The 20,195-nt window shown below is 40.2% G+C and overlaps 4 protein-coding genes across 5 annotated transcripts; 2 read left to right on the plus strand and 2 right to left on the minus strand.

Moving 5' to 3' along the window:
* Window positions 1–6,559: 6,559 nt before the first annotated feature.
* Window positions 6,560–10,884, plus strand: LOC102704263 (CBL-interacting protein kinase 21). The gene is made up of 13 exons (XM_006657950.3): window positions 6,560–6,731; window positions 6,824–6,886; window positions 8,265–8,336; window positions 8,446–8,553; window positions 8,673–8,753; window positions 8,826–8,879; window positions 8,954–9,079; window positions 9,175–9,393; window positions 9,506–9,607; window positions 9,891–10,007; window positions 10,096–10,167; window positions 10,297–10,371; window positions 10,462–10,884. The coding sequence occupies exons 1-13, from the start codon at window positions 6,582–6,584 to the stop codon at window positions 10,564–10,566; spliced, it is 1,344 nt and encodes a 447-aa protein (XP_006658013.1). The 5' UTR covers window positions 6,560–6,581; the 3' UTR covers window positions 10,567–10,884.
* Window positions 10,885–10,905: 21 nt separating this feature from the next.
* On the minus strand, window positions 10,906–12,880 carry LOC102704353 (pentatricopeptide repeat-containing protein At4g02750-like). The gene has a single exon (XM_006658813.3). The coding sequence runs from the start codon at window positions 12,878–12,880 to the stop codon at window positions 11,051–11,053; it is 1,830 nt and encodes a 609-aa protein (XP_006658876.2). The 3' UTR covers window positions 10,906–11,050.
* Window positions 12,881–13,085: 205 nt separating this feature from the next.
* On the plus strand, window positions 13,086–14,539 carry LOC102704538 (chaperone protein DnaJ). Of its 2 annotated transcripts, none has more exons than XR_001550645.2 (6): window positions 13,086–13,260; window positions 13,469–13,566; window positions 13,867–13,897; window positions 13,991–14,017; window positions 14,093–14,213; window positions 14,315–14,539. XR_001550645.2 is itself a non-coding variant. In XM_006657951.2 (6 exons), exons 1-6 carry the CDS (start codon window positions 13,195–13,197, stop codon window positions 14,367–14,369), a joined length of 393 nt encoding a protein of 130 aa, XP_006658014.1. In that variant the 5' UTR covers window positions 13,087–13,194; the 3' UTR covers window positions 14,370–14,539. The 2 variants fall into 2 exon arrangements, 1 of the variants encoding a protein (XP_006658014.1); XM_006657951.2 differs by having other exon boundaries at window positions 13,087–13,260; window positions 13,469–13,561.
* An 805-nt stretch (window positions 14,540–15,344) lies between these two features.
* On the minus strand, window positions 15,345–19,594 carry LOC102704632. Its single transcript, XM_040525950.1, has 3 exons — window positions 19,280–19,594; window positions 16,528–18,073; window positions 15,345–16,428 (listed from the first exon to the last, which is right to left on the minus strand). Exons 1-3 carry the CDS (start codon window positions 19,509–19,511, stop codon window positions 16,242–16,244), a joined length of 1,965 nt encoding a protein of 654 aa, XP_040381884.1. The 5' UTR covers window positions 19,512–19,594; the 3' UTR covers window positions 15,345–16,241.
* Window positions 19,595–20,195: the final 601 nt, after the last annotated feature.

Consider the following 20,195-nt stretch of genomic DNA (forward strand, 5'->3'; position numbering starts at 1 on the left):
ATTGTATCTGCTCTTAGAAAGCACATGATCAATCTTAATCAACATATTTCTCAATAAATGACTCGTACCCCTCATTCACATATGTAAGAAAAAGGGAAAACATAATAGGCCTCACTATGTAAGCAGTAAAATTATGTCTTTAGGAAATTCCATATGCCGAACTTTCTATAGACATACGTCAAAAAAATATATGATGATATTTTCTCTAAGATTTGTGTACAATGAATTAGGTGGGTAATGCACAGTAATTTGTTATGTAAAAATAAAAAATAATTATTTACTTTTAAGGTATGCAGTAAAGCTAAACCCTCATGTGCAGTTGCTGAAATAATAGAGAGTGGATATGCAATGCTATTTATTTATTTTTTCTAGTATATGCGACTTCAAGCTAAGGGCGAAAGAGACATTTTCTAATACAAATATTGATTATGACTAGCCATGTGGCGTGTCATGTGGATCTTTGGTCAATTTTAAGCCAAAATAAATACATAGAGGACACGAATGAACAAAATAAAAGCTCAAGAGTTAAATTGAGCCTTTGATAAAACTTAAGGGTTGAGATTGGGTATTCACCCTTTAAAAAATTTCTGCACCTTTCTGGTTCAGCTTTTTTTCCTACACCATTTGTCTCCAAAACTCTCTGCGTCTTTATCGATCGGATGAATAAAAATGTGATGCATTTTAAAAACTCTGAGGGAATTAATTAAGAAATAAAGTCAGTGGGTGATATACACATGTTTTGCTCATTGAGCATGCACCTTTTTAAGGGGAAAACGGAGGCTTTGCCATGTGATCCTCCGACAAGTGCGCGGTTTTAATTAGGCAGCAAGCTGCAGTTGGTTGGTTAGGTCAGTGACCACACCAATTAGGAGGCTTGGCATCGTTGGCTTCAAATTAGACGCTAGTTCTCCTATCACCCCCACGGCTATCTTTTTGGTTTTTGTTTATATTTATAAATTAAATTTTAAATTTTTAACTTTAATTTTAAGTTAATTTTGAGGTTTTATTGTATTTTATTTTTCAGCTTTGGCTTGTTTTCCTTTTTATAAACCCAAAAGATGACCCAAAAATATGGAATCAATCATAAGAGAAACAGCTTATTAACGATTTAAAATAACTTGTAAACAAAAAAATTATATACATGTTTTTATTTATCTAAAATGAATGCTGAAAAATAAATTAGGATGAAAAACTCCAGCCTTATATAATTGTGTGTTTTAAAATTTATATTTGGCTTTTAACCATATGTACTTGTTGCGGACAATTTGAAGCAAACAAATTCACTGAACTTTGCATGGCCGTGTTCATTTCTCGAGAAAAAAATATGAAGAGGAAGAAACATAGACTAATAAAAAATAATTTCATAAATAAGAGCTAATCCACAAGACGATTTTTTAAAACTAATTAATCTATAATTAGCAAATGTTTACTGTAATATCACATAGACTAATCATGAATTAATTAGGCTCATTAGATTCGTCTTATAAATTAGTCTAAGATTATGGATAGATTTTATTAATAGTCTACGTTTACTATTTTAATAAGTATCTAAAGAGACTAAAAGTAAATCTTTGAAAACAAACACCCCTAAACAAGTCCAAGTAGAGACGGATGGCACGGATGGCACATCTCCACACAATCACGGCCATGATCCATATTTCTATTGGGGGGACTAAAGTTGACACGGCCCCAACTGCTTCTTGTTTTTATTTTATCCATCTAAAAAACTGCTCTTGTTTTTATTTTATCCATTAGAAAAAAAACTAGTTTTTATTTTATGTGGAGATTTTAAAAATCCACGTTTTTGCATTAAAAGCAGAAGAGTGCAGAGTGCAGAGGAAATGGATGGATGCCTGATCTTGCACGTGGTATTACGCACACACGTGCATCACGAACTCCATGTGCTCTGCCCGCTTTCTACGCCTCTAAATGTCAGTCTATACATAGAACTCACGGTGCAGATAAAGGATAGTTTCTATTTGTATTTATTGTTACGTCACATAATCAATTTGGTTATATGATAGATTATTTATTAAAGAGAGAGGTAAAAATAAAGAAATTAGTTCAATTTGGTTATATGATAGATTATTTATTAAAGAGAGAGGTAAAAATAAAGAAATTAGTTATAGATTAAGAGAGAGATGAGTGTGTCATGTGATAACAAGATACAAACGTTATATTATGAAAGATAATTTTTTGATACGATAAACCATGTTAGTTTTTAGTATTAGAAGTGCCCTTACTGTACCTCCATCAAAAAAAATATTTTAGCCCATTTTATTTTGTTTTGCTAAGACTTTATTTTTGAGGAGTTATTACACCAGAGTTTTAAATGTAACACAAGTGTATTGGGAACTGAAGCGGTGGGGAACAAATGTATTGGATTTTGAAAAGAAAAATGCTATTAGCCTCGTATAAGTATATATATTTTTTAGTTTCTTAATTCTGATGGTTTCGGATAAGAGTATGGTTAAATTTTTAAAATTTTATCAATAATTTTTAGAATGCTTAGTTTTTAGTTTAAAAACACTCCGACGTGAATCATAAAGAGTATACTTGCGCTCGTGCATCCTTCCGACTGATTTCATCCCTGCACACAAACAGCTGAAACGTTCTAATTTCGTTCAAGAATACAAGCATAGGCCACTACATATCACACGTTTCATCTTTCATTTAAAGTTTTTTTTCATCATACTCTAATCATCATTCCACTTGTTAATAAGGAAAAGCAAAAGGTCGTGTCTGGTTAATTTAGTTCGCACTAAACAATCTTTTACCACTTGTAGTAAATAAATAATCTTTTATTCCCTCTACTTTCTTATTTAACATCGTTGACTTTTAGTATCAAAACCATTCATTTTATTCAAATAATTTAATAATTAATAATTAATTTATTATGGTCTGATTTATTATTAAAGAAATTTAATTGAAAAAAATTAAATAAGATAAAAGGTCAACGATATTATTAATAAATAATAAACAAGGCATATTATTGTTGCAATTAGTCGAGGCCAGGAGCAGTAACGCAGTGGATGCTCCAGATCCCTCTAAACTCCAACTCCAGTAAAAGTTGCTCGTATGGAAAGTAAAAATCATATCAAAACTATTTAGCTAGCTTGATCTACTCCAGAACTCTAAAAAAAGATACGGAGTATATTGTCAATAATACCCTTATGGATTATGTGTAGTCATGATTAAGCATAATTTAATTATGTTTCTTTTTTATGTAATTAAATACCAATTTTTTTTAATTTGAACAACATAACTGTATGGTTACAAAATACTATATGACAGTTAACATACAATATAAATATTTAGTAATAATATATAATAGCATTGTCATTAATATAAATGAAATGAGTACAAAATAACATGCTATGATATAAATCTATTGTGCCGCAAGCGCTGCTGCCGAGTCCTACGCGTGTCATCGCCGCTTCGAACCGCTATGCGCTAAGCATGGAGGAAGATGGAGAGAGAATAGATTAGGGTACATGAGTAGCAGATTCAAGTAATTACAATGAAATAATAAAGGTACTGGGTCTGGGTCTTTTGGTATGGAGTAGAGCTGTGGAGCAGCAAAAATCCAGCTCCACCCCTATAGTTTATTTTTTTTTTTTAAGAGTAGCTCCGCTAACTCCGCCAAAAAAAAAAAGTAGAATTCGTATCATTTTACATAACTTCAGCTCGAGGTAAATTGGAGTTGGAAGTTAAAGTTGTCTAACAGACCCTTAATTCAATTCGTGCTCCTCAATGTGGCATCTCCAACGCGGCGGTGGTCGGCGGCTCCGCTCGATTTCACCGTGATGCCGACGGGGGTGTCCTCAATGTCGCCGCCGCGAATGGCCGGCCGGCCCCGGCGGGAGACGTGAGAGATCCATGGGACTGTGCGTGCGTGTGTGGTGATGGTTAATAATTCACTGATCAGATATATCAGCAACCACGGGTTGCTGCTATCTGGTCATGATGATAAATCAAATCAATCGCGACTGTTACGTTCAAGTGACAGTGACTGCAGATGGAGCAGGAAGAGATCGATCACATGCAGTCAGGCGCTTTACCTGGTACCTGGGTGGATCTAGCCAGCGATATTAGAGGGTTTTTAGCTCACCTTTCTATTGATCTTTATCATAAATTTTAGAGGGGTTTTCTAGATTCTTAGTTCATTTTTTAGAATCTATAGCTACACATTCTCAGAAGTTATGAACTGTTTGGGACAATTTCTGGCAGAAACAATTTCTGAAAAAAACTGCAGCTAGAAAAAACCCCTCTAACCAAGCCCTCCCTCCTGTAAAAGGTACTAACTACTAGTATCATTTTTCTTCGAGTATATAAATATATATTATTTTTGCTGGATAAATATATATTATTTTCTTTGGCACCACAAGTGCCCACCGTAGCTCCCCCCCCCCCCCCCCCGCCACCCCCACCCGTTACTACTCTGTAAAAATCTTGTAATTACCTTGCTCCTCTTCTTAATATATTTACACCCCTTAAGGGGCTTCAAATAAAAACAATGTCATTGACTTTTATACATATATATACATATGTTTGATTTCTTATTAAATATGTTCATGTAAATATGTGAGTCATATTTAAACTATGTTTTCTAATCAATCAAGTTATGGCAATTAAATGATAATTACATACTCTATCTCTATCCAAAATATAAACATTTTAAAGTTGTTTAGGAGTGATTAAGATTGAAAAATAATAGTATAATACCTCTTAACAAAGAGGAATGGATGAAGGTGGAAAAATAGATAGGGGTAAAATAAAAAGAATCAATGATCAGTGTGATAATTAGTGCTATAAATGAATAGTGCCGGAAATACTTATATTTTGGTACAAAATTAAAGCTTTAAAAATAATTATATTTTAAAACAAGTGGAGTATATTTTAATAGGCAAACATATATCAAAAATCAAGGACATCGTTACTTCTGTATTTTCATTTTAATAGATGTTGTCATTATTTTTTGCAAATATAAAAATGTAACTTATAATAAATTATATTTAGTAATAAATACAATTATAACATGATAAATGATAATTATATAGGTTTTTAATAAGACAAATAATTAATGATAAAAAGTTAACGGTGTCATATGAAGCGAGTAGGCGAGTACTACAAATCAGAGGTAGTAGAAACACAAAAAATATTATAACTTATATAGGAATGAACATTTTATGTGACTTTTGATCGAGATGTGGGAGCGTGAGACGAAATGGCCTCTCGCAGCTGTGAATTGGAATCGAAGTCAACGGGTCGCCTATACGAACATTTCTGCATGATGATTTGACCAAGTATTGAAAACGTAACAACAACCCAAAGGAAAATCAAACGAGCTCACACGGTAGAATGGAAAACTAAGATCAAAATCCAACTTTTCCTTAATTTCCACGGGCTCACGTCCCTTGATGACCCACATTTTTTAAAAAAAAGAAAGAAAAATACAACTTAAACACACAGTTAACCAGAAATAATTAAAAAACAGCTTTACTTCTCTTTATACGTACACAAATATAAACATTATCTCTGTAAATTTTAGCAGAAACTAAAATTAAGGTGAAGTTACTTTAATAATAGTTTAATGTCAAATGAGAGGTGAAATGGAAAATAACCATGACTGAGAGATGCTTAAATTTGAGAACAAAGTTTAAACGTGAAGAAACATTATACTTATGGGCATGCGAGTACTTCTCCGTCTCAAAACATTAAAATACAATATGAGATGTATCGTACTCTATACTACTAGTTTTAATACTTTGTGGGGAGGAGCGAGTACATGTATATTTTTAAAAAGAATTTTATATTTAGAGAGAGAAAACAAGGCAAAAGAGGGTCACACGTTCAGTTAGAGCGAGGTTAACTTATCTTTATCTTAATCGTTTTCCGCGGACACATTTCTCAAATTGCTAAAAAGATACATATTTTACAAAAAATTTCTATATGAAAGTTATTTTTAAAAAATCATACTAACATATTTTATATTTTTTAAAATAATTAATAATTAATTAATCATGTACTACCTCCGTCCCATAATAATCTCATTTTTCGTTTTTCCGTGTCCAACGTTTGATCATTACTCTTATTTAAATTTTTTTTGCGATTAATATTTTTATTGTTACTAGATGATAAAATATAAATAATACTTTATACGTGACTAATTATTTTAAGTTTTTTAACAAATTTTTGAAATAAGACGAATAGTCAAACGTTGGACACAGAGTCACGTATAAAGTATTATTTATATTTTATCATTCAGTAATAATAAAAATATTAATCACAAAAAAATTTCAAATAAGACAAATGATTAAATGTTATACATAGAAAAACAAAAATAAAATTATTATGGGACTAAGGGAGGGCAGTACTAGTTACGTTTTCGGGTTAAGTTAGCGTGCCGAACGCGGCTAGGAGTACGAAGAATCCGGTCAGCGACCCCTTCCCAGTTGCGGCGGAAGGGTCTGCCTCCACTCCAGCTTCCAATAAAAAGCCTCTCCATCCGACCAGTCCCCAGAAGTCGCACGTCCATTCCACCTAACGTTCTCTTCTCCTCTCCCGCCGTGGCTGGGGCAATGCGGATGGGGAAGTACGAGATGGGGCGGGCGCTCGGGGAGGGCCACTTCGCCAAGGTCAGGCTGGCGCGCCACGCCGACACCGGCGCCGCCTTCGCCATCAAGATCCTCGACCGCCACCGCATCCTCGCCATGAACATCCACCACCAGGTACTATACTATACTTGCTCTTCCTCCTCCTTCCTCCTCGCCCTCGGTTGCTTGCTTGCTTCCTCAACTCAACTCCTCGGATTTCTCTTCAGATTAAGAGGGAGATCGCCACGCTCAAGCTGCTCAACCATCCCAATGTCGTCCGCCTCCACGAGGTAACCTTCCTTCCGCATCCCCACGCACTTCACCACAAACCAGCCTTTTTTTTTTTGTGCTGTTGAATGATATGTTTTGGAGAAGAATAAGGCGCCATGGTCGCGCGCGGCTATTGCGCCATTGATGATGCCATCTTGAACTTCTGAATATTACTAGAAAACCCACTTTGCTCCTAATTCCTCTTTGGATAAACTCTTCCCCCCTCATGCGCAGTAAAATAATTGATTTTTTCCTGTTTCTTGACTTGGACATCTGCATAAACAAATGAGCACACGAAATGGCCATCCAATAAGTTTTTTTTCTTTCCTTACCCATGGAAGTAGGACAAGCCAAAGGCTCTTCCAGTTTCAGCAAGCAATCAACTTTTTTTCCCATTTCTTTTTTTTTTCTGCGCCTTTTGCTTCTTGGACTATTTTAGTCGGATCGGAATATCGGATGACGATGCGCCGTGCAGACTTGGATATAATGATTCAGAAATCCATGCACCGTAGCTTCCTCCTCTGCAGCAAAAACAAAGTTTGGTTCTCACGTCAAACCCTGCGAATCTCATCACACGCATCACCCACTGGAGAGCATTGGTATAGACTTCCTGGTGAGATCATGAGATTAGTAAGACCAAGGTTCTTGTGCGATCTGAGCGGTAGGATCTGCTGATCCGATGGCTGCTGTTGCTGTAAATATCCTGAAGGGTGCCTGCTTAAGCTGAACCATTCCAGTATCCTGCAATTTTGCTTTCTGACGAGGTTGGCCGACATGCATCAATAATCACAGCAACGGGGACACTGAGTTATCATTAGTCGCTTTAGGAAACTTTCAGTCCTGCAAGGCAGAGAAAACATAGAAAGGCTGCACGACATGAGCCCACTACCATTGGCACCGCATGACATTTCTGCAATGTAATTCAGAAAGGAAGTGTTAAACGTGGTGGTTTTGGTAAATACCATTTTTGGAGGTATTAGGTTCACCGAATGATTGCATTAGTGGATGAATGGCCATGGTAGGCTTGATTCTTGCAAGCCAAGATTAGAAAATGGTTTCCCAGCCGCAAAAGCAAAAACATCTGCACACCAGTGCGTTGACTCCCCAACGTTTTGGTATAGAGATAGAGAGAGAGATGTTGCGAGAGTTGATCAGATCTGTCTCCAGATTGTTCATTAAACTTCGTTTCTGTACGAGATGCAATTGAAACCAAGGATTAGCTGGGATTTGGGGCTTGATTCCTCCAGTGAAAACCTACTCCCTGAAACATAAAATTGTGTCAGAACATGGAATTAGCCTTTTTATTGTTGCAGTTCATAAATGTAAAAAATATGCTACTTATCGGATGTCCACTTCCACTTGTCCAGCCTGAGTAGATCACTTGTTTATCCCCTGCAGGTTTCAGCTAGCAAGACCAAGATATACATGGTCCTTGAATATGTAAATGGAGGAGAGCTATTTGACAAAATAGTAAGGATCTTGCTTCTTAATTAAAGCAATGCTTCAAGATTTAATGAATCGAACTATGATTCCGATTAGGCTTTCACACACAACTTTAACAATCTCTAATGCATCACAGGCATTAAAGAGTAAGCTGTCAGAGAAGGAAGGAAGAAGACTCTTCCAGCAACTGATGGATGCTGTAAGCTATTGCCACGAGAAGGGAGTTTATCATAGGGACCTTAAGGTGACTACACAATACTACTGATCTATCTTTTGAGTTTCTACCCTTTGAATGTAAGCATAGGAAGTATGATCCAAATGGAATATACGATTAATGCATGCTATTTTCTGTATCTTCTGTAGCCAGAAAATGTCCTAGTTGATGCAAAAGGAAACATAAAGGTTTCGGATTTTGGACTAAGTGCCCTTCCACAAAATCAATGGGTATGGAATTTTCTCTTACATCAAATCAGCTGAATCAATTCGTTGGAGTCTAAAATGAGGTTCCATTTACAGAAAGATGGATTATTGCATACCACATGTGGCAGCCCAAACTACATTGCCCCTGAGGTAAGGATTAAGCATTCCTAAATCTGAACCTAGTACACACCCGGAGTATGTATTTCTGACAGAGGTATATCTAGGTCCTCCTCAACAGAGGTTATGATGGCTCTTTGTCCGACATATGGTCTTGTGGTGTCATCCTATATGTGATGCTTACAGGGAATCTTCCATTTGATGACCAAAATACAGTTGTCCTTTATCAGAAGGTATAAAGCAAGGAATAAAGAATTACCTCAGCAAGTTTGGCTAATTTTATTTGCTGCGGACATAGCTCAGTATTCCACTGTGATTTTATTCCCAGATTCTGAAGGGGGATGCTCGTATTCCTAAATGGCTCACCCCAGGTGCCCAAGATATACTTCAAAAGATCTTGGATCCTAACCCAGTTACACGCTTAGATATGACTGGAATAAGGGCGCATGACTGGTTCAGGCAAGATTACACTCCTGCTATGCCTTTTGATGATGATGATGATGATGTAGACAATAACATCGGTGATGACAGCCCAAATATGACTGAGGTAACCAAACGTGAGATTTACAGTTTACTCTCTATTTGTCGTATAATCTTATGGCTTTAACTGAGGGGTATAGAATGAGCTCAATCTGTTCTCTCTTTTCATTTTCATGAAGCATCAAGACAATGAAGGAAAACCAGCAATCAGCCAAATCAATGCATTCCAGCTCATCGGGATGTCTTCATGCCTTGATCTATCTGGATTTTTTGAGAAAGAAGTAAGTTTTATATTTCTTTCTTGATCCTATTTGCTAGTGATTCAACTCATCTAAATTAAATCCTAGCCAGGCACATGCAAAGGTCAAGTAGGCCATAAGTTGGTCACGCATGAGCTAATAATTTATCACACCATAAAAATGTTTAAGAATTTCACAAAGCAATAAGTTACCAGCAATTTGACAAAGCCATGAATTAATGTCTTGTATATCTCCAAAGATATGTCCGTACTGAAAGCTTTGCTATATAAACGCCCTTATACTCAGACGTGTGGCTTTGTTATAGGATGTTTCTGAAAGGAAAATCAGATTTGTATCAAATTATTCCCCTACTTCTCTATTTGAGAAGATTGAGAGCATTGTCACAGAAAAGGGTTTCCAAGTACAGAAGAACAGTGGCAAGGTTAGTGTGTCCACCATGTAATATGAGCTATACCTGCATTGCTCATGCTTAAATGTTAAACTGAGACTTATGTTATCATGTTCTATAGCTAAAAGTGATCCAAGTTTGTAAAGAACCAGCAAATCCAAGAGGGCATGGAACTTTGTTGATTTCTGCTGAGGTACTTGAGTACTTCTATCAAATTGAACATCCACAGCAAGAAATGATTCAATGTGGACGCCAATTCATGGCGTGCTATGATTTCTGTTGGACATTTATGATTCTTAATATTGAATTATTGTGTTTTCAGGTGTTTGAGATCAGTGAATCTCTTTATGTTGTTGAGCTAAAAAGGTCGTCTGGAGACTGTTCCCTATACAGACAGGTATTTCTCCCTCCCTTGCTGAGCCTGTATTTCAATTTATTCTGTCCTCGAGCAATTTAAAAAGTATGTTGTTATTCTTGTATGTTGCAGCTATGTGCATCACTCTCAGAGGACTTGGGCATATGCAAAAGCCAACAGCTTTTGGGAAAAGATTCTACGAGACAAGACCTTTATCGATATAACAGTAGCTTTTGATACAAGGGTCTCTCTAGCTTTTAGTTGTGAAGGCTCTAGCTTTTTGAACAAGAGCCTGAAAAAGAGTATGACACAGTTTTGTAAAACTAAATTGTAAATACAAAACTATGCAATTGTGCACTGGAAAAGAGTATACTGACCATCCACACATAACCGATCCATTTCCCTGAAGAGTTCATTGGTACATTACTACTTCTCCCTAGGCAATTTGGCTGCTGAGAGTGTATCAAACTATGATGTAAAACAGTTTAAGTGTGCAGAAAATAGTTACCTGATCATTGTGTTCCTTGGAAGTTGTGTTGGACCGTGTAAGTTCTTTCTTGTCTTGTCTCTTCGGCTAAATGGTGACGTTAGAAGAGTTGTTCTTGAATTACCACTCTTCGAACTTTACGCTAAGAATACTTCCCGCGCTATAGCTTGAGATTACTAGCAGTGTAGGAACAACAGACGGATCCATCACCATGTTTTGGTACAAGCATGTAGTTCACCAATAATCATTGCATGAGCACAGCCCTTCACTAAAATGGTGAAAACGGTTGCGGTCTCTGACAATCAACTTGCGATCATACGCCAAGGAGATAAACTTCATGGCTGAATGGCAATCTTCACAAGTCCTAAGATTCTTTGTTATTCGAATAGTTGACCCCGCAGGGGTAGTTATCAGCCCAAAAGCAATGGCCAGCTTCTCACTGTGTTCAACCAACGACCGTTCCTTAGATTGCTCATCAATATCTTGCAATACCAAGCTTGTCATAGGCTTATAACCAGCTTGTTTTAAACGATCCATCATCTCTTCCAGCATTCCGTAGATCTCCTTGGACCTTGGATGTAATCTATCACCACAAACAAACTCATGAATCTTATCCTCCCATTCAATCGAACTTCTTCCGGGAATCCTCTGAATGTTGTCCCTTCTAATTGTCTTCCTCATTTCTGCAACACCTTCCCAAGAGTTTGCCTGTGCATATATGTTCGACAATAGCACATAATGTCCATCACCAAGAGGATCCAGAACTCGCAATCTGACCATGGCTTCCTCTGCAATATCCACATTCTTATGGATGCGGCAGGCCCCAAGAAGTGCTCTCCAGATGATTGCATCGGGCTCGAATGGCATGCTCCTGATGAGATGCCTTGCCTCCTCAACATGGCCTGAACGCCCTAGAAGATCAACCATGCATCCATAGTGCTCAACCGTTGGCTCTACACCATGCACTTGATTCATTGATCTGAAATACTTCTTGCCTTCAGTCACAAGGCCAACATGAGTACACGCGATAAGAACCCCGACAAATGTGACCCCATTCGGTTTCATCCCCTCGGATATCATCTTCGAGAACAAACTGAGGGATTCATGGCCAAGCCCATGATTTGCCAGCCCGATAATCATCGTACTCCAAGTTTGCACATCCTTCACTGGCATTCTGTCGAACACCTTCTGTGAACTCTCAATGTCGCCACACTTGGCATACATGTCGATCAATGCAGTCCCAAGCTTCAAGTCCAATTCTATCCTACTGCTCTCCACAAAGTTGTGTACCTCTGCACCAGTGACCAGCGCCCCCAAGTCGCTGCACGCCGAGACCACGCTCACCAAGGTGATGCAGTCCGGCATGATGCCAGCAGCGCGCATCTCCCGCCACAGATCCAGTGCTTCCTTGGATCGCCGACTCTTGGCGTAAGCGGAGATCATCGAGCTCCAGGAGAAGGCATCTCTATCCTCCGTCCCATCGAATATCTCCCTCGCCATTCCGACCTCCCCTCTCATGGCATAGCCGTGGATCATCGTGTTCCAGGACACCAAGTCCCTCGCGGGCATTCCGTCGAACACCTTCCTCGCCTCCGCCACCTCGGAGCGCGCGACGTACGCCGCGAGCATGACGTTGCAGAGGAACACGTCGCGTTGTGGGGCCTCGTCGAAGGCGGCCCGCGCGAGGTCGACGCGCCCCACCTTGGCGTACATCTCGACGAGCGCGGTGCGGACGAAGAGGTCGGCGGCGGCGAACCCGGACATGAGGGCGCGCGCGTGGAGGGAGGCGCCGACGGCCGCGCGCGCCCCCGCGGACCCGCAGGCCTGGAGCGCGACGGAGAGCGAGAAGGAGGTGGCGAGGAGGCGCGGCGCGCGCGGGAGGAGCCCGCCGAGGAGGCGGAGGGACTGCCGCGGGAAGCCCGCGCGGAGGTAGGCGCGCATCACGTTGGTCGCGTGCAGCACATCCGGCCTCGCCGACTTGACGAGCCACGCGTGCACAGCCCGGTGCTCCGGCAACGCCGCCGCCGCCGCCGCCGCCGCTCCGCCTCCCCGCTTGCCGCGCATCGGCGCCTCCGTTCGCCGCACGCGCGCGATTGCTCCCGCGAGATCGGCGGAAGCAAAGATCCGACGGCCACCATGCTGCCACGTAGTCACCCACCCACCCCACCCACGCGGAGGGAAAAGTTGGTAGCTTCTCGGCCGCGAGATCGGCGGAGGAAGGATCCGACGGCTACGAGTACGCCACGTGGTCGTCCGCACGAGGCAAATACGTGGAGCGGCTCTCGCGAACCCGCCGCCGCCGCGACACGGAATTTTCAGGCGACGCCGCTCGCCGCCGGAGAAGGGGTCGGCGCCGGCGGCGAGAGGGGAAGGCAAAGATGAGGAGCAGCGAGGCCATGGAGCTCCTCGGCCTCCCGGCCCACTCCCGCCCGTCTCCTTCCGAGGTACTACTATCCGTATGGAAGCCGCTCCACCGACGAATCCCCAAACCGGACGCTTCTTCCTCGGAATCCTGTTCAATTTGGGTAGTTCTTGCTCAGAAGCAGCATCTTTTTGAGCTGGAATTTGGCGATCGAGAAACCTGTCGCCTATGCGGTTGTGGGGTTTTGAGTTTGCTGCTGTTGGTTCTGAATCTCTGAAGTTTTGATGCAGGTTAAGGCTGCGTATAGGAGGATGGTGATGGAATCCCATCCTGATCGTGTCCCGACGCATCAGAAGTCTCAAGCCGAGTCTAAATTCAAGCAGGTCAGGTACAGATTGATCTTCGATCATGGCGAACAACTCTACTCATGTTTTTTTTCTACCACAATTTGTTATATGGTAGGGAAAAAAAACATGACTTTGTATGTGTAGTAACATCCATCCTAGTATTTGTTATAGCTTGTTTCTTGTACAATCAAATGGTGAAAAGAATTATCTATGTCTGTGTAGTAACACCCATCCTTTCCAGTCTGATGATGAATCTGAATGTGTTAGCATACAAGCATTGCAGTACATTTTTCTGAAATTGATTTCTTGTGATTTATAACGTTTGTGCTTATGTTTCTCAGATCTCGGAAGCATATTCTTGTTTGAAGGATGGTATGCTACATTGCTTCTCATCCATCCCTTTACATGTATTTCTACTACAATCGGTTACCAATGAGATAATGTTTCGTGTGTTGCTGTTTTCAGGAAGAAGATATGGAAGTAGGATGGAAGGTAAAATCAATTTCATGGGTGCAAATCCGTTTTCTCCTTTGTGGTAGCTAATGAGATGCAGCATCATACATGCAGTCCATGTAATGAGGTCTGGTGTTCCAACGGGATATGGACGATCAAATAAAACATTGGTCAAAGCCCCTTTTCTACTCATAATTTTTGCAGCGGTTTCTTTGGGTGGATTCAGCGCTTCAAGGTAACCCAATGATTGGCAGAGTTTACATTTTCCTTCCTGTGATTATTTCTGCACTACCTTGTACAGTAATTAATTGAGGGATTCATTTTGGTTTTGTGAAGAGCATACCAGCGGCAGAAAGCAGTCTGTTCCTCTCAGAACCCATTTCTTCCATAGAGCAAGATGGTTGTAGAATTTCCCTATTCACAAGGGAGCAGAGTTCTGTGTACATTGTAAAACAATCATGCTGTGAACAAAAGCGCTGATTGGTCTTTTCTGTGTACATTGTAAAAACAATCAAAGTATCGAACTGTGAATAAAAGCATCAATCAATCTTTGTGATTGCAGACATTATCGTAGGAAATTGTTTTTCTGCCTGTGCTAAGGCAGTTTGCCAGTTCATGCTAAAAAAGTATGAACTATAACAATATTCAACAAGTAGATAGTTCACTCATGGTTGTCAATTAAGCATTTTTTTATTTGAATTGTTCACCTTCGCCTCCAGTTGGTTCGTTTACAAGAGCAGTACGATACATCAGTCTACCTCTACTAGCGTCTCTCGTGTTGAACTGATCACCATTGCGGCCCAGAGGGTCAGTTTTTCAGATGGATTTCTACTTTTGAACTGAAAACATTTTGGACACAGTTCACTTTCAGTGCCCTACACAAAGTGAAATCGGGAGTGTGTTTCTTTTTTCTTCAAGCAGCCTTTGGCTGGGTATTAAATTGTAAATTTATTAAACTGGCATGTAGGCTTGCTAATTCAACAGAGTTAGCGTATATTAAGTATACATCGTTCTTAAACACAATCACCCCATCATTTCACTTCACTTATGGTTATAAACTAAAAGTTAAATTTTCAACCTTAAATTTAAAATTGATTTTAAGGTCTTTTCACCTATATTTGTTTTTTAGCTTTAACTTTTAGATCTCTAAAAATACGTATATAAAAGTTTTATTTATAAATTAACTTCCGTTCATAAATATACATGAAAAAGCTAAGCAGTCACCCTAAGATCGACGAGAACTCTACAGCATCTGTTGACAGTACTACTAGCAACGTTAACTCGTTTGAGTTGCAATGTTGCATCGTGGATTTTATGAAGTGTTGGCACTTCGCAGACAGCCGACATTATTATATTCATACCTGCTGCAATTCATGCAATTAATAACAGCACGATGGGGATAATTTAACAGATTTACAAGAAACACAGTTACTGCGGTAACTGTCAGCAAAAATATCAGCGAGCGATGACACCGAGAAACACTTGCTGATCTCAACTTTCTATGATTGAGGAAGCCAACAAAGGAAAACTTGCAAGTCAGAGCAAGCACCAGAGCAATATTTACATAAATCATAATAAGTTCAGAGACAAGTAGATAACCATGGCACGCTGGCAGGGTAACATCCCCAATGCAGTTCTAATGCATTTCCAACACTATTACCATGTACCATGTGCCAGTGTGCCACAAGCCACGGCAAAGGTAGCTTTGTTAACCCAGATACAGTGATTAAATGGACAACCAAGGACCACTGAACATCACATGGTTCATTCATCCATCCATTTGTGTTAATAAGGGTGAGTAGCTGCAAGACAAAGGAGCTTCAACCTCAGTACTCCATTGAACTGAACAGCAGCATCTTCTGGTGCCACTATGGCAGATTTCCACAAACCGACTCGACGTTTTGGGCAGATCATAACCTCCAATATCAGGCACTATTATACTGCCTGAAGAAAAGATCGTAGTCCTCTATCCTTTTTGCAGATTGAAGAATCACTTAACTATCTTTATCATGCCATCAGCCACCATCTATGCTGTTCCTGGAGTCTGGATGCAAAACCAATAACACTGATAGTTTGATCCCAACGAACCACCAAGCTTAAACTACTAACTATTTCATTTTAAAAAAGAAAGGTTTGGCACACTGTTGGTGTGCCATCATACTAGTAACTTATCACCACAGAATAGCATTTGCCGAAACATGTTTTACCAACCACCAGGGCCTCAAATTATCCATCTTGTATGAAGCAGATAAATGTACGAAGGCTAAGCTTTTCCACCAGCACCTGTCGTAGCATCAACCACTATTATGTTAAACAACAATGGCTGCCACCCTGAAGAATGTGGCACAAACCACTTATTTGTATTGATTATGATGTATATAATCTGAAGAACTTCACCAAGGGCAAGATATTTCAAGCATTGATTCTTTAAGATGATTGCAGCTTGATACCTGCAACAAGGGATATTGAAATAACATCAAACAAAATTCAAAAAAAGATAGAGAGGATTAACACATATACTTATTCAAGAAAAGGGTACCAGGCCTTACTTGGATCTAGAATTCTTTATTGCAGAACTGCCAGTGGTTGAAGATATGAACCTGTGAACCGCATCAAGTGTCCCTTTGGGATATTTTGCATTTATATCCATTATATTCACACATTTCCAAAGATTTTGATTTTTCCCCAAATAGAATGACACAGATCCTAACACTTTCATGACAATGGCTTGATGCTGAATGGCAACTTCAAGAGCCTTCTTAACATCAAAATTTGGTAAATTGGCATCTCCATAACGTATACAATCTGATATATGCTGTTCTGTTGGTGGAATCTTCTCTGTCTTCAATATTTCCAAAGCACCTAATATATTTCTAATAAGAACTTGAGAGTCAGATGGTGGCTGTGGACATCCTTGATTCACTCCCCATTGTTCAGCATTTTGCATGTTGTTGGGCATACCATGTGGAGTTGGAGGTCTGTAACTATTATAGGCAGGCTGAACATTATGAGCACCAGAATGGTTGGGGTGGTAGTTCATGTTCAAACCTTGGTTATCATGCATTCCTCTGGGGTAACCAGAAATATTTATCTGACTCATATCAGGATAATTGACTGGTGGGCTATGATAGGGTGGGGCACTTGGCCACGATTGCAGTGGTGCAGTAGGAACACCATTATGCCCAGCTGGTGGTGGACATGAGTTGGTTCTTTGTGAACTCAATGTGTGAAAAACCCCAGATCCACTGTGAGGATGAGTAACTGGATTTGGGGGCCTTGGAGACTGGAAGGTATGAGGTTTATGGTTCTTTGGATTATAATGGCCACTACCATTGCCAAAATCAGGAGTACCATTCTTTGCAGCAGATTCTGCTGACACACCAGACTTCTTACTATTGAAGGACTCATGTGGAGCAGTCTTATGATGGGAATGAACAGGTTTTCCAGGCTTTTTAGGCAGGGAAAAGGGTTGAACTTTTGGTTTACCTGGCTGGTTCACCTTTACCCCATCCTGCGATTCAGAGCTTGATGATGAAGATGACGATGCCATAGAAGACTGACTTTGATCGTTAGCAGTGTTTTCTTTAGAATTATCAGCAACATCAACTGAATTTTCTTCGTTGCTTTCTGGTTTAGGTACATTGTCTGACTGGTTTCTTCGAGGTTGCTTCACTTTAGATTGCTTATCTGTCTTGCCATTACCACCCTTTTGATTATCAGACTGGAAACCATTCTGCATTTGAGGGTTGGTATTTGTAGTAGTGTCTGAAGAATCTGAATTTATGTTCATAGACGCATCTAACTCAACCATATTGCCACTTGCTGTGCTACTTATGTATGGCGACTCTGCTAGAGGTGGTTCTCCAGCCACAAGGCTTTTCCAGAGCCAAACACTCTTTGCAGCAGCAGTAAGGGCTTGAGATACATTTGGGGGCTGTGCTAGTAGAATATTGTATCGTCTCATCGTCAGCTTGTGGAGGGCATTAGAGAAATCCCGATCACCAGAAATTAGCAAATAATTTGCTGGTGGAGGGTTGTCAATAGCCCAGAATAACATGTCAACTAGGATCTTCTTATCACTTGCATCTTTAATGCCTGCCAAATAATAGGGAATAAAAGAACAAGAAACTCTTTAACATTTAGTGATAATAAACTTGCAAATTCATGAATCATTTTATGGCAAAAAAAAATGCTTGAAAGAAGCATGCGCCAGTGTACAAGAAAGTTTAAGAACATGGGTTCAAAATCAGCATACAGTTGTCAGCCTATATATGTCTAACGACCAACTTTAAGAAGAATATCTGAGATGCAAGCATGTAGTGCTTACAGCCGTACAAATCCAGTTTAATCGGTTTTTGCCAACCCAAGCACAAAAAATACTGTAGTCTATGGCTTACAGCCCCTAGTAGCAGTAATCTGGATTCATTCTTCAACACAGAACAAAACTTGTACAACTACGGTCCAGAGAGAAGAAAAATGTTAATTAAAAAAGAACTTATTCATTGCTCATAAGCGAAGCTTGTTTTCACTAAGGAAAAACATTATGCCATTGTATACCATACAAGACTATAATTGACCTTGACCATATATAAGTACAATAATCCTAAGGTAAGTCCAAAAATAGAAACCTCGAATCCACAAATTCTCTGAGAAATTAGTACAGAACGATACAAAATTTTAAATAATCCCCGACTATTCTTTTCCAGTTTTGTAGCAAATATTGGAAACCGTTTCATAGCACTAGAACTAAAAAACAAACAAACTAGTTTACTACGCAAAATCAAAACGGAAAACAAAACTATTAGAACTTTTCAACTCATATCATGAGAATACGTAATCGAAGTCATAACTTAAAAAAAGCAAGCAGTTCACATAATCACAGCACAAAAATCAAAACCCATCAAAATCCCCGATGACCCCAGATATCACATCGCCCATTGAACAAACCAAAAACACCAACTATCCCAAACCCTCATCGATCACTTTGCTATCCCTGTCAAAGCCAGCAGAGAATCGACACGCCTAACGATCTAGCAGACGCTGCTGCATGTCTCCAAGGAAACGTCCAAACATTACGATTTTTCACTGTAGCACTCGACAGATCCATCAAACCTACACAGGCGGAAGCATTTGAAGCGAGCATCGCGGAAATCCGGCCGACCGGGCAAAATCGAAATGAAGGTTGCAATCCACATGCATTGGTGATCAGGCACCGGATCGCCACTCCCCGAGCAATCCCAGAGCAGGAGCGGGGTGGAAGGGAGAGGGGAGGAGGTGGTGAGGGGGGGGGGGGGTCCGTACCGGGGGGGACGTGGTTGAGGGAGATGCCGGTGCTGGAGAGGGCGTGCATGACGGCGTTGCCGATGCTGCCGATGTCGCCGTAGGCGGAGATGGAGACGGGGCCGGTGTAGCCGGCGGCGGCGAGGGCGGAGCTCATGTTCTGGGCGATGAGGTTGGGGTCGCAGGCGCGGGGGACCTGGCAGTTCTCGATGTCCCACCACACCGACGTCTTCGCCGTCGCGTACTCCGCCATCACCGCCGCTGCCGATGAAGCGAAGCCTCACCCCCCCCCCCTCTCTCTAGGTTTCGCCGGCGGCGAGGTGGGGGTTGGGGGCTTTGCGGGCGGGGGAGGGTTGCCTTCCTTTTTTTTATTTGCTCGCGACGGCGGCGGCGTCGAGGTGGACTCGAACTCGATGAGACCCTATTCTTTGGTTTTTAAAAACTTGCGAAAATATATTGCAAAATATGGTAGATTTTTTATGGACTAAGCTAATATTACTCGTTTAAACTAAATATATATTATTTTATAATATCATAAAATAGCAGGGAGTTATTTATAAAAAAAGCTATATAAAATAGGGGTTTTAGATTCACTGCTAACATTACTCGAGATATTTAAAGTAATATAAAAATACTTCTAGATGTATATTTGTAGGTGCCAAGAGAAAAGAAGTTGGAGGCTCTCAAGCAACCTTTGCGATACCGCGATTATCGCCACTATAATCGGTCATACCGTCTGGACACGATAATGATAAACCGTGGTTTGATTTGATAAATATCATATGAATTCAAAATTTCTAAAAAAATGGGGAAAATCCCAAAAAATCATGGTGATTTATCACCATAATCATGACATATGTCGCAACGTATCGTTTAGTTTGCATAAAAAACGTGATTATTAATATCACGAAAATCGTCATGATTATCGTGTCAGATA

This window comes from Oryza brachyantha, chromosome 7, assembly GCF_000231095.2.
Source record: "Oryza brachyantha chromosome 7, ObraRS2, whole genome shotgun sequence".
In the NCBI taxonomy this organism is placed as follows: Eukaryota; Viridiplantae; Streptophyta; class Magnoliopsida; order Poales; family Poaceae; genus Oryza; species Oryza brachyantha.